Consider the following 12,053-nt stretch of genomic DNA (forward strand, 5'->3'; position numbering starts at 1 on the left):
AAGTTTCTGCCACTAGACCACCGCCTCTCCACGGTGTTCCCTTATCATTTAGAGCTGTGTATTTATCAGGTTGCCTTGGTTCAGATTGTTCTAAATGATACGTATGTGATGCTAACATAAATAATAATATGCTTCAGGGACATCTTGCATTTCTTAACCCCCCAACAGTTCAACCTCTGTCCCCAGCAGAATAATGGACTCATGAACATGGAGACACTCCCACGTGCTGTTACACTGGCGCTCCACATTCAGCCAATGACAGAGAGGGAACGGCACATACCGCTTTACATGTAACGTGTTCATATACAGCCTGGCCGTCAACGCCTGTATTCATTTGAACGAACAAATCTCGTGACAATGCCTGAAGTAGCGAAGCCAGCGCCCAAAAAGGGCTCCAAGAAAGCGGTGGCGAAGGCCCCCGGCAAGGGCGGAAAGAAGAGGAGAAAGTCCAGGAAGGAGAGCTACGCCATCTACGTGTACAAGGTGCTGAAGCAGGTCCACCCCGACACTGGGATTTCCTCCAAGGCCATGGGCATCATGAACTCCTTCGTGAGCGACATCTTCGAGCGCATCGCCGGTGAGGCCTCTCGTCTGGCTCATTACAACAAGCGCTCCACCATTACCTCCAGGGAGATTCAGACCGCCGTCCGCCTGCTGCTGCCCGGGGAGCTGGCCAAACACGCCGTGTCTGAGGGCACCAAGGCAGTGACCAAGTACACCAGCTCCAAGTAAACAACTTTGCGGAGACATCAAACCAACGGCTCTTTTAAGAGCCACACACTTTCTCTATGGAGACAAACTGTCCTGACTCTAACGAGATGTTCATCAAAATGGAAACAGCCTCTCTTTACTAATATTGTAACCTTGATGAATTCAATTGAAGAGGATACGCCTATTGAATACATCCTGCATAACCTCTAGAATTGAAAATAGTTTCTTTCAAATCCAATTGCACTTTTCTACTGCAGGACGTGTTGTCCTCTCTCTCAAATCAGTGATCTGCCACATCCTCTTCAGCTGCTATGATATCATTGATAATTTGACCATGGCCCTAATCTCCTGAGGTTAACTTGTGTTGTTGCCGACACATGACTGTGACTTTAAGGTCAGAGGAATCCTTTTTTTTTAAAGCAGTATTATCAATTATCAATCTTGACAAATATACTGTGTGTGCTTACTACTCTGTGAATATTGGGCAACCTTGAGCGAAAAACCAAACCAATGTTATTATTTTTCCCTTAGCCCTCCTGTTGTCCTCAAATTGTAATTATTATAGTTTTAAACAAAAATATATATTGGAAAATTATAACTCAAGTGTACATTTCAGGTGTTTTTATTCCCCCCTGAGGTAATGCATAAATAAGGTATTTTTGAATGGTTCAAATAACATGTTTACATGCTACTATTTACCCACACCAATCTACACAAACACTTTCACATACTGCACATGTGTGTACATTCTGGATACACAGTGTGTTGGTTGACACTAAAGCCTTCATTTGTAATATTAATGTGGTTTTGTTAACATATGGACAGGTTGACTGAGAGCTAACACTGATGAGACAAATAGTTTTTCAAAAACAGCAGAGACAATGCAAACTCCACTGAAGCATAAACATATTCTACAAAATAAATGATACAACCTTTTGACTTTTTGTATTAAATGAGAAATGAGTGGGAATAGGACATTGATATGGTTGCCTTGGAAATCAATGTGTGACTGTTGGTAAGATGCATCAATGCAAGTACAATTGCAGTGACAGGGATCAATCCGGGTCTATGTCGTTGGGGTAAACATGTCCTGTTGATGAATGACTGTACGGCAACTGTTACAATTATGTTCAAGGCTGCAAATATTTCACATGTGTATGAGAGCCCCAATCCCTGGGGGACATGTTTTACCAAAGACACATTTTTAAATAACTTATACTGTTTAATAAATGTTTGCACCGAGTAGATGGGTTTCTCAGAAAAGGCTAGGTCATGTCATTTCAAATAAACAGTTTATTTCATTGCACCTCTGGCCATGGTTCCAATTAACAGGTGAAGCGAAAGTAGCAATATTAGCGATGTTTCGTACGTGAACAATTCATTTTGAAAAAAATCCTTACAAGGACGTGGGAGTAACGAGTCCTCTCAAAGAGAGAATCGTTCATGTTCTCCTGGCCGCGCATCGGGACTGTTGCCTAGGCTGATGCAGGTCACGTGAAAAAGGCTCCAAAGACTCGTAACCGGCAGATGAACAAATCATTGAGCTGAAGACACGGTCGGGAGGTGAACGATTCGTTCATCTGCCGGGTACGAGTCTTTGGCTCATTTTCCACGTGACCTGCATAGGCTCAGAAGGGGAAACAGAAAGGATCTGTTTACCTCGTTCACTTTCGCGTGACTAGGTTTAGTAAGACCTGAATGATATTTGTTCACAAGTGATAAATACAGGTTTCGTCATTTCAACTTTTTGTACTTTACTTACAGTTCAGTGCAGCGTAATTGTTTGCCGTGATAATTGAATGCTAATTTGATAATAATTGACCATTTCAAATCATCCAACCTGTCATAATACATTAATTTAATGCAGGAATTCCCGCATTGAAATGAATGAATGACTTGAAAAACGATTTGTTCATTTTACTGAACGAGATGCAAAGAACCAAGTTGGTAAAATGATCCGATCTTCCCATCACTAAGCAATATTAATGATTAGATTAATAGCAGGCCAGGTCTTAGCTTGCATACTTTCCAATGTGTATTATTTGCAGAGCTACTAATGTATATTATTAATGTAAATGTATAATATTTTACTGTCAACTCTCTTATGTAGTATTATGAAATACTAAAAACGTGTTGTAAAACTAAAATGGATAAATGTTTAAATCTATAGACAGATTTGTAATATACTTTGGTTACTTTACATAAAGTAATTGAATTAAGTATAGCCTCAATGGTATTGATATTTACTTTGAACTCTGCAGTCAATTATTCAGTGTGTTATATGTATTGACGGTGCTTAGAAGCGGGGCAGCGGAGGAGTTTTGTCTTGAGTGCAGTGAAGTGGCTCTTAAAAGAGCCGTTGTTATGGCCAGTGGAGGAACAGTGGTTTAAGCTCTCTCTCCGCGGATGCGGCGGGCCAGCTGGATGTCCTTGGGCATGATGGTAACCCTCTTGGCGTGGATGGCGCACAGGTTGGTGTCCTCAAAGAGGCCGACCAGGTAAGCCTCGCTGGCCTCCTGAAGAGCCATGACAGCGGAGCTCTGGAAGCGCAGGTCGGTCTTGAAATCCTGAGCGATTTCTCTCACCAGGCGCTGGAAGGGCAGCTTGCGGATCAGCAGCTCAGTAGATTTCTGGTAGCGACGGATCTCTCTCAGAGCCACGGTACCGGGCCTGTAACGGTGAGGCTTCTTCACGCCGCCGGTAGCCGGGGCGCTCTTACGCGCAGCCTTGGTGGCCAGCTGCTTCCTGGGGGCTTTGCCTCCGGTGGATTTACGAGCGGTCTGCTTGGTTCTTGCCATTTTGTTTCTTGTCTCTGCGATCGGGAGAAAGAGTGGAGCGCTTGACAGACACTCTGCTTATAAACTGCAGAGCCGTGACATGGTGACGCTGCTCCAGATCCCCGGGTCCTGATCGGTGATAGGCTCCTCCTGAGGTACTCGCTGCTTAATGGACAAAAGTGCAGGCCGTCCTCCGCTGCTCTGCCTGAGGCTTCTATTGTGGTTGGTCTGGCATGAATCGTCCCGCTCGATCCATGGATATATAAACGAGGGTTCGAGCTGTTCACCGCAGTTTCTTCTGGCGTGTCTTAGGGAATCAATCTAGTTCCATTATGTCTGGTAGAGGTAAAACCGGCGGAAAGGCCAGGGCGAAGGCAAAGACTCGCTCTTCCCGCGCCGGGCTCCAGTTCCCCGTCGGTCGTGTTCACAGGCTGCTGCGTAAAGGCAACTACGCACATCGCGTTGGTGCCGGCGCCCCCGTCTACCTGGCGGCTGTGCTGGAGTACCTCACCGCTGAGATCCTGGAGCTGGCTGGAAACGCCGCCCGCGACAACAAGAAGAGCCGTATCATCCCCCGCCACCTGCAGCTGGCCGTCCGCAACGACGAGGAGCTCAACAAACTCCTGGGCGGAGTGACCATCGCTCAGGGCGGCGTGCTGCCCAACATCCAGGCTGTTCTTCTGCCCAAGAAGACCGAGAAGGCCCCAAAGTCCAAGTAAAGCAAAGCTGCTGGAAACCACCGACACAAAGGCTCTTTTAAGAGCCACACACTCACCTCCAAAGAGCAGAACTCCTCATATCACCCATCGACTTAAAGTACACGCAAAAGTCTTTTTCAGATAAGATTCAACTTTATCGTCCTTGCACAGTACAAGTGCTTATTAAAAACTAAACGCAGTTTAGCATAAAACCAGAAGTGCAAAAAAGGCGGTCACAGTGCAGAGTGCATATTTTAAGTGAAGTGAAATTTGTAAATACATAAGACATATACAGTGGGAAATGTATATGGAATAGTGCAGTATTAAGAGGTATAAGAACGATGAATACACTACGAGCAAGATACATGTATATATAAATATGAATACACTATTGGATGCATAAAGATACACACTTCAAATTGCAGTACGTCTAAGGTACATGGCTCCTTGGCATACATCTCTCATGATGGACGGTATGAATCCAAAAACAACACATATTATCTTGCTAATGAAATAGAAACTAGTGTGGGTAGAATAAATTTAATGCAACATTCACCCTCTTTACATTTGTCATTGTGCAAATCTAGGGTGAGAAGTAAACATATCTATTCCTTACACATTTTACAAACTATTATATGATAGTAATGTAGTCCTAAACAATCACTCTGGTACCTTTGCTTAATCTGTAACATGAGCTTTGAAAAGTTAGGTGCCGTGTGTCCGGTCACATGTTGGATTACAGACGTGTTTCACATGAATCTCGTGTTCATTCAAAACATTGACCAAGTCCTCTGTTGTAATAAAGTGCCCCAGTACACATGACAGTGATCCAGCATACACAACTTCAGGACCATTGAAGTGGAGCAGCTAAATGGAAATTAGCCATCATTATTATTATTGTATACTTCCCTCCTGTGATTCTTCTGGTGTGACAGTGATGAGGCTGTCCTGAACGACACTGCATGGAGCTCTGTCCAAGGGGTGAATGGTTTGGACTCCTCCATTAAACGTTTTGACCACTGACGTTCACTCTTGTTCCCCAGAGGAGCGTGATGTTGATCAATTCAACCAGAAGCTCCACTTCTTTTCTGAGCTTTCAACCACTTCTCAGGGTCTTCTTCACTGAACTCAAATAGCTTTGGCCTTATCAGGTGAGCTAATGTTTAATGCTGGTCATGAGATGACCCATGGGCCAGTCATTGATCAGTCAGAAAAATAATCAGGCAGAAAAAAATAGGCTCTGTGTGAATGTATCTATGCTCTAAATGGCCGTGTGTGTATATGAATGCATGTCTGGGGATATGTCGGTCTGTGTATTCATGTTAATGTCTGTTTGTTAATCTATTTGTATTAAGACACAAGACAGACCATTTTAGCAACATGATGGATTTACTTTGCTTGACCATAGATGTGTTGGTTCTGGTGTTATTACCATTCTCTCCATGTGCTTGAGTGACAGGTGGATTGAGTAATGTCGACAACACTTGCTTCATTTGTGGTCACACCATTTTTTTTGTTATAGTTATCTAGATACAGTCATCTAATTTTTCACCTACGTGTGTTTCTGCACAGACTTGAAGCGTAAAGTGGCTGCGCTCTGCTCCACAACAACCTCTGGGCATCAAACTGTTGAAGTGCAGCACCTTAACAAAACAAACATCACTGTCCATGGACCTGAAACAAGATTAAAAAACATATTATTTTACTCTGAAAAAATGATCTTAGTGTTCTAATCATAAATCTGAGAAAAGCCTCACCTGGAAAAACTCTCTACTCCCTCTGTTGGTGTTGCAGTGTCTGATGACAGTTCCTCAATACTTTAGTTTAATGACAGCCACTGATCAAGTTGATGCAGCTACAGAGCTCATTTGTATGACTCAAACAAGCAGGTGCAAAAAAAGAGGAGAAGCTGAGCGACTGGAAAACAAAGCTTCTGACAGGACATGGAGGAGAGTTTGTCTGGTAGTGGACGTTGTTCCGGTTCACATCATTTGGAGAGCAGCTTCATCTGTTGGCTGCCTGATGATACTACAGTACATATTCATATATATATGATGTGAAGTTGGAATTGTCATTTTCCTAAGCAGCAGTCACTTACATATTTAGCAAGGAAAGACACGAGGAAACTACTATAACTCTAACAACAAAGGCACACTATTTAAGAAGTATGGTTAATGAAATAAAGTGGATATCGCTGAACATCATATTACATGATGTATGTGTGTCAGTAGTAGTCTGCCTCTCCTTCACTCAGAGTCTAGAGCTATGTGTTATATTATTTGATGTGAACTAACTTCTAAATCTTAACATTGAACAAAAGACTTGACTCCCTTTAGTTAAGAACTCGGTCTCTCATATATTTATGGCCAGTGGTGATGATTTATGAGGAAACAGCTCTTTGTGCAAAGATGTGTGTGGCTCTTAAAAGAGCCTTTTACCAGGATGGACATGTTTCACTGTGAGTACAGCTCACTTCTTCTTGGCTGCGGTCTTCTTCGCTTTGGGTTTGACGACCTTCTTCGCGGGGGCTTTCTTGGCAGCAGGGGCCTTTTTCACCACCTTCTTGGGGCTCTTCGCCACTTTCTTGGGGCTCTTCGCCACCTTCTTGGGGCTCTTGGTGGGCGTCTTGGCCGCTGCTGGTTTGGTCACCTTCTTCGGGGACTTTTTAGCGGCTGCTGGCTTCTTGGCTGCCGCCGACTTGGGCTTTTTAGCCACTGCGGGTTTCTTGGCGGCGGGCTTCTTCGCTTTGGGAGCGGCCTTCTTCACCGGCTTCTGGACCTTGGTCTCCACCTTCTTGCTCATCTTGAACGAGCCGGTGGCCCCGGTTCCCTTGGTCTGGACCAGGGTCCCACTGACCACCAGCTTCTTGATGGTGGTGTTGACGCGGGAATTGTTCTTCTCCACATCGTAGCCTCCGGCAGCCAGAGCCTTCTTGAGGGCGGACACTGACGCGCCACTGCGCTCCTTGGACGCGGACACGGCCTTCACGATGAGCTCACTGACACTAGGGCCGGCGGTCTTCGGTTTCACGACCTTCTTCTTGGCCGCTTTAACCTTGGCGGCGGCTGGCGCGGGAGCTGGAGCGACTTCTGCCATATTTCTCTTTGCGTATAGATCAACGACGAACTATCGGAGCGAGTTACCGGACTGATGGAGAGTCCCGATCGGGAGGCGGTACTTGAACACACCATGAGAACCGTGGAGACTCAGTCGAGCCGTGGCTCCCGTGTGCAGTGTGAACGCCGAGACACTTGTGTTTTCTCTCCACTGATAAACGAGTAAAAACTCAGCGGGTGAGCGGTGCTGGAGGCTGACAGTGAGGAAGCAGGTAGCGGACTTATTTGTCTTCATATTGAAGTCATGAAGAGCTCTGATACTCTCTGCATTTGGTCGGTGGAGCCTCCAAACACGACCCGTTCATCGCGGTGAGCAGCGCTGCTCAGCGGCTTTTCCCACTAGTTTCTCTCCTAAAATGAGTTCCAAAGCACCACAGCTCCACCAAAACCCGTTTCCTAGCTGCTCCACATGTTCACTCGGAGACACCTCGTGAAAACAAGCACCTGCTGATGATCTCTTTTTAATAAAATCAAGTAATTGTGCAGGTAGCAAACACACAGCTGATGGCCGAGGCTCCTGGTGAAGTTGAGCCAGACTTCCTATCAGAGCCGTGAACGTTTCATTCTGAGGATGCTGGAGAGTCAGTAGCGGTACAGTTCATATCCATGTTGAATTTGTCAATATTCACCTCAAGCAATGGTCCACTTAATATTGTGGCACTTTTCTCTCATTTAACACCAAAAGTTAACAGGCTACATCATTTATTTTCCAGAAAATGTTTAAGCTGTAAATGAATTTGAGAATTTTTCTACTTAGTAAATACCACCTTTTGCTCATCATATTAACACTGGGATACATGTTTCTGTATGTTTTGATCATTATTATTTTTGTAAAAAGATCATTTCAACATGACAAACGTTTCTGAAAAACGATTTGACCCGTGTGTGAGAAATCTCTGTAAACCTGTCAATAGGTTACCTATTGATCAATAGATCAATTCTTCTCACATTTGTATGGCCAATAACACATTCCTATTACAAAAGAAGGCCTTAGTGTCAACAAACACTTTCACATACTGCACACGTGTGTACATTTGTGATAAACACAGTGTTTGTTGTGTAAATTGTAGCCTTGTAAACATTTCATTTTATCCATTCAAACAGACTTTATTTACATATTACTTTATATAAAAACACCATAACACACAATACTTTAAATGCCAACAATGATTGCCCCCGTCCCCCCCAGCATAACAAAAATAGCAGTGTTGTTGTTGATCTCATAGTTTTTAACTCATGAATCAAAGGTACGAAAGCAAAGACAAATTTGAGAGATGGTCCCTCTGCCCAGAGGTTAGTTGAGCTTGTTAAGATGCATTTATTAGTCCTAAACACATGCACAGACATGCAGAGGCACACTCATGCAGGGAGGGAAAATTAACCTCTGCTTTTAACCCATCTGGTGCAGGACACACAGAGCAGTGAGCGACCATGTACGGCGCCCGGGGAGCAAATGTTGAGGGAGTAAGGTGCCTTGCTCAGGGGCACTAGACAGGGTACGGAGAATCCTCTGGATTTTTTTGACAGATAAATATCGGTTCGTCTTTTTGTGGTTTCTCCGTGGAGACGAACCAGAGACGAACCAGAGACCTTTTCTGCCCATAGTCCAAGTATTTGCCACTAGTGTCACCGCCTCTGTAAGACTGAAATCTGTATTATCCATGTGTGCGTGTCTGTGAAGCTGGCAATGAAAGTCAACTTTAAACAAAATGCCGTTTGTTAGACAGGGGCAGTTTGGGAAGAATATGTGTGGGAAATGTGTAGCCCTCACATAGTGACTTTTAGTAACCTTTGCTGCTTGGTGTTAATCTGGAAGCTGGTTAAAATGAGTGTGCTTCACATCGCTGTTCAAACTTGCAGCTGTCTGATAAGGCCTGTTTTGGGAACTTTGAATCTGCGACATTCATTACGCTGTCGTCGTTGTTGACGGACAGCTACGGGTAGCGGGGGTTTGAAAATACAATGTTAAGGATGCCCCCACGAAAACCATGACCATTTCATCCAATGTCCTTATCTGCAAATCAAACCAGATGAATATAGGAAAACAGAATCCAGCCGTATGTCAGGTTGTAATCAACAACACTTTCAAGCATACATGAGGTGCTTTTAAAGATGGTCAGTATCCAATGTTGCCAAATGAAAGGGCAACATAGTCACGCTGTCACCCCGGACTTATACTACATGTTCATGTCCATAACACTGTCAAAAACAGTGCCAGACAAGCATCAAGTGCTTACACTGCTGGACACTTAACCAACACGTTTGGTTGGGGATTGTGTTTTAGATAAAAAGCTATTTAAGTAATCAACAAATAAACAAACCATACTTGGTCACTTAGGTTACAATTTTTATTCTAATAATGTTATGGAGGGTTTTAATAGCTGGGGTCAAAAGGACTCAAAAGATAAACAATTTAAATGTGAGGATGACAGGAGGGCTAAGGGAGAGATTGTGAGCTGAGTCTTTGTGTGACCACTGTTTTGCTCAATATCCATACATTGACTAAGTACTTCCACAATCAGTCCTAATGATACTCTTATTTCTAACCAAGCCTTTTTCACAGGCACTATTCCTACTTGATGGAAACGTGCTACAGTCCTACGGCTACTCAAAACTGATAAAGTGTCAGACTTTAATATCTACCGTCCTACATCCAAACCTGTGGAGGCGCTAGCGCACCATAGACTTAAGCGGCCATGATAAGCCACGGAGGAAGAAGATGCCCGCCTGCCTTTGTCTTCTATCAGGTCCTCAGTCAGCCTATGAATGGCTGTGGTTCCGCGGAGCGGGGCATTGACTAGATCTCATCTTACTGAAGAAAGATGTCTGGACGAGGAAAGGGAGGAAAAGGCCTCGGTAAAGGAGGCGCAAAGCGTCACCGCAAAGTTCTCCGTGATAACATCCAGGGAATTACCAAGCCCGCCATCCGCCGCCTGGCTCGCCGTGGCGGAGTGAAGCGTATCTCCGGTCTGATCTACGAGGAGACCCGCGGCGTGTTGAAGGTTTTCCTTGAGAACGTGATCCGCGATGCTGTCACCTACACCGAGCACGCCAAGAGGAAGACCGTCACCGCCATGGACGTGGTGTATGCTCTGAAGAGACAGGGTCGCACTCTGTACGGCTTCGGCGGATAAACTTACTTTCCAACAGGCCAACAACACAACGGCTCTTTTAAGAGCCACACACTTCGACAAAGAGAGCTCATATCCTCTGCTTATCAACAATAACTTGTTATCCGAGTAGATGTCTTACATTGTCAAGATTCCGAAGTTATTTCATGACAAAACATCAAATAATAACATTATAAATCGTAGTTTCCTCTTTAATTCCAAATTTGTAAGTGCCACTTGAAAAACAGTTTGTTCATACTGTTATTTATATATACATGTGTCGATATACTGTAGTAACAGCAGGCAGCCGGCAGACTGAGCTGCTCTCCAGATACCGGAACAACGTCCACTACCAGTTGAACTCTCTTACATGTCTGGTCAGAAGCTTTGTTTTCCAGTAGCTCAGCTTCTCTCGTTTTATTGCAGCTTCTTGTCTGTTCTGAGTTTGGAAAATGAGCTATGGAGCTGCATACACTTGATCAGTTGAACATTAAGTTGAGTAAAAAACTGTTTAAATCTGTTTTCAGGAACAGGGACAGAGCTGTTTGATTAGGTGCTGCACCTGATCAGTTTTTTGCTTTGAATGGATGTTGAGGCGCAGAGCGCAGCCGCTTTACGCTTCAAGTCTGTGTAGAAACCCACATAGTTGAAAAACGAGTAACCCCCTGTATCTACATAACTATGACATCAACAACAATCTGGCCACAAATTAAGGTAGTTACATTATTCATTCCATCTTTCACTCAAGCATGTGGAGAGAGTGGTAAGACAACCAGAAAAACTGAAATGTTGGTCAAGCTCAATAAATTCATCATGTTACAACAATTATCTGACTACTATTTTAATTCAAATGGATTAACAAACAGACATTAACATGAATACACAGACACTCACACACATATCCGCACGCACACATTTATATATATACACACAGGCACTCAGTGCATAACTAAATTCACAATGAGCAACTACATTTGCTGCTATGAAGAACACAGGAGTGGTCCTCTACGTGCACACCACAGCGTGCGTTAAACACTGACGTTCCCTCGTACTGCGGGAGTTTGGCAACGGCCTTACACTGAAGCCTTCTGGACCCTGACTGACTGACCTATGGACTCACTCACTGGTTAATGGAGACACTATTGCAATACACACTCAAAATAAAACACAGCACTTGATTGGTTGTGTAACCAGATGTTACCAGTGAGAAACTTTGTATTATAACTGTGTCCACTGTTCTTCAACAAAGTCACTCACCAGATTGTTCATGGTAACGCTCCTCACATATCACTGTGTTGCTCTGAGCGAGTGAGTGGGCTCCCAGGGCCTGTGTGCATGTGTGTGCTGTCGGGGATTGCAGTGCATGCACTTTGAAAGACAACGTGTTATTATGAAAGTCTATCTGAGTGATGTAGGTGACTTTTTACCGGCTGAAATCTCCCTGTACTCTATTAAACAGGTCTTGACGCTGCAGCTAATTGGACTATACTATTCGGAGGCAGCAGGCAGGACCAAGTGTCTATAACGTGTCTAATTTAATCAATTTTAAATAATAATGACCATTGTAATAAAAATGTGCAAAATTTATCACAATCATATTTTTTTCCCTTCTTTTCTTTGGGAGGGCGGTTGGCCAGCTAC

The 12,053-nt window shown here is 44.0% G+C and overlaps 4 protein-coding genes across 4 annotated transcripts; 3 read left to right on the forward strand and 1 right to left on the reverse strand.

Moving 5' to 3' along the window:
• The first annotated feature begins 347 nt into the window (after positions 1-347).
• On the forward strand, positions 348-1,242 carry LOC133962006 (histone H2B-like). The gene has a single exon (XM_062397433.1). The coding sequence runs from the start codon at positions 358-360 to the stop codon at positions 730-732; it is 375 nt and encodes a 124-aa protein (XP_062253417.1). The 5' UTR covers positions 348-357; the 3' UTR covers positions 733-1,242.
• Positions 1,243-2,956: 1,714 nt separating this feature from the next.
• Positions 2,957-3,514, reverse strand: LOC133962403 (histone H3). Its single transcript, XM_062398001.1, has one exon. It carries the CDS (start codon positions 3,507-3,509, stop codon positions 3,099-3,101), a length of 411 nt encoding a protein of 136 aa, XP_062253985.1. The 5' UTR covers positions 3,510-3,514; the 3' UTR covers positions 2,957-3,098.
• Positions 3,515-3,814: 300 nt separating this feature from the next.
• LOC133962407 (histone H2A-like) lies at positions 3,815-4,207 on the forward strand. The gene has a single exon (XM_062398005.1). The coding sequence runs from the start codon at positions 3,821-3,823 to the stop codon at positions 4,205-4,207; it is 387 nt and encodes a 128-aa protein (XP_062253989.1). The 5' UTR covers positions 3,815-3,820.
• A 5,831-nt stretch (positions 4,208-10,038) lies between these two features.
• Positions 10,039-11,237, forward strand: LOC133962406 (histone H4). Its single transcript, XM_062398004.1, has one exon. It carries the CDS (start codon positions 10,125-10,127, stop codon positions 10,434-10,436), a length of 312 nt encoding a protein of 103 aa, XP_062253988.1. The 5' UTR covers positions 10,039-10,124; the 3' UTR covers positions 10,437-11,237.
• The last annotated feature ends 816 nt before the right edge of the window (positions 11,238-12,053 follow it).

This window comes from Platichthys flesus, chromosome 10 (assembly GCF_949316205.1).
Source record: "Platichthys flesus chromosome 10, fPlaFle2.1, whole genome shotgun sequence".
NCBI classification, from domain to species: Eukaryota; Metazoa; Chordata; class Actinopteri; order Pleuronectiformes; family Pleuronectidae; genus Platichthys; species Platichthys flesus.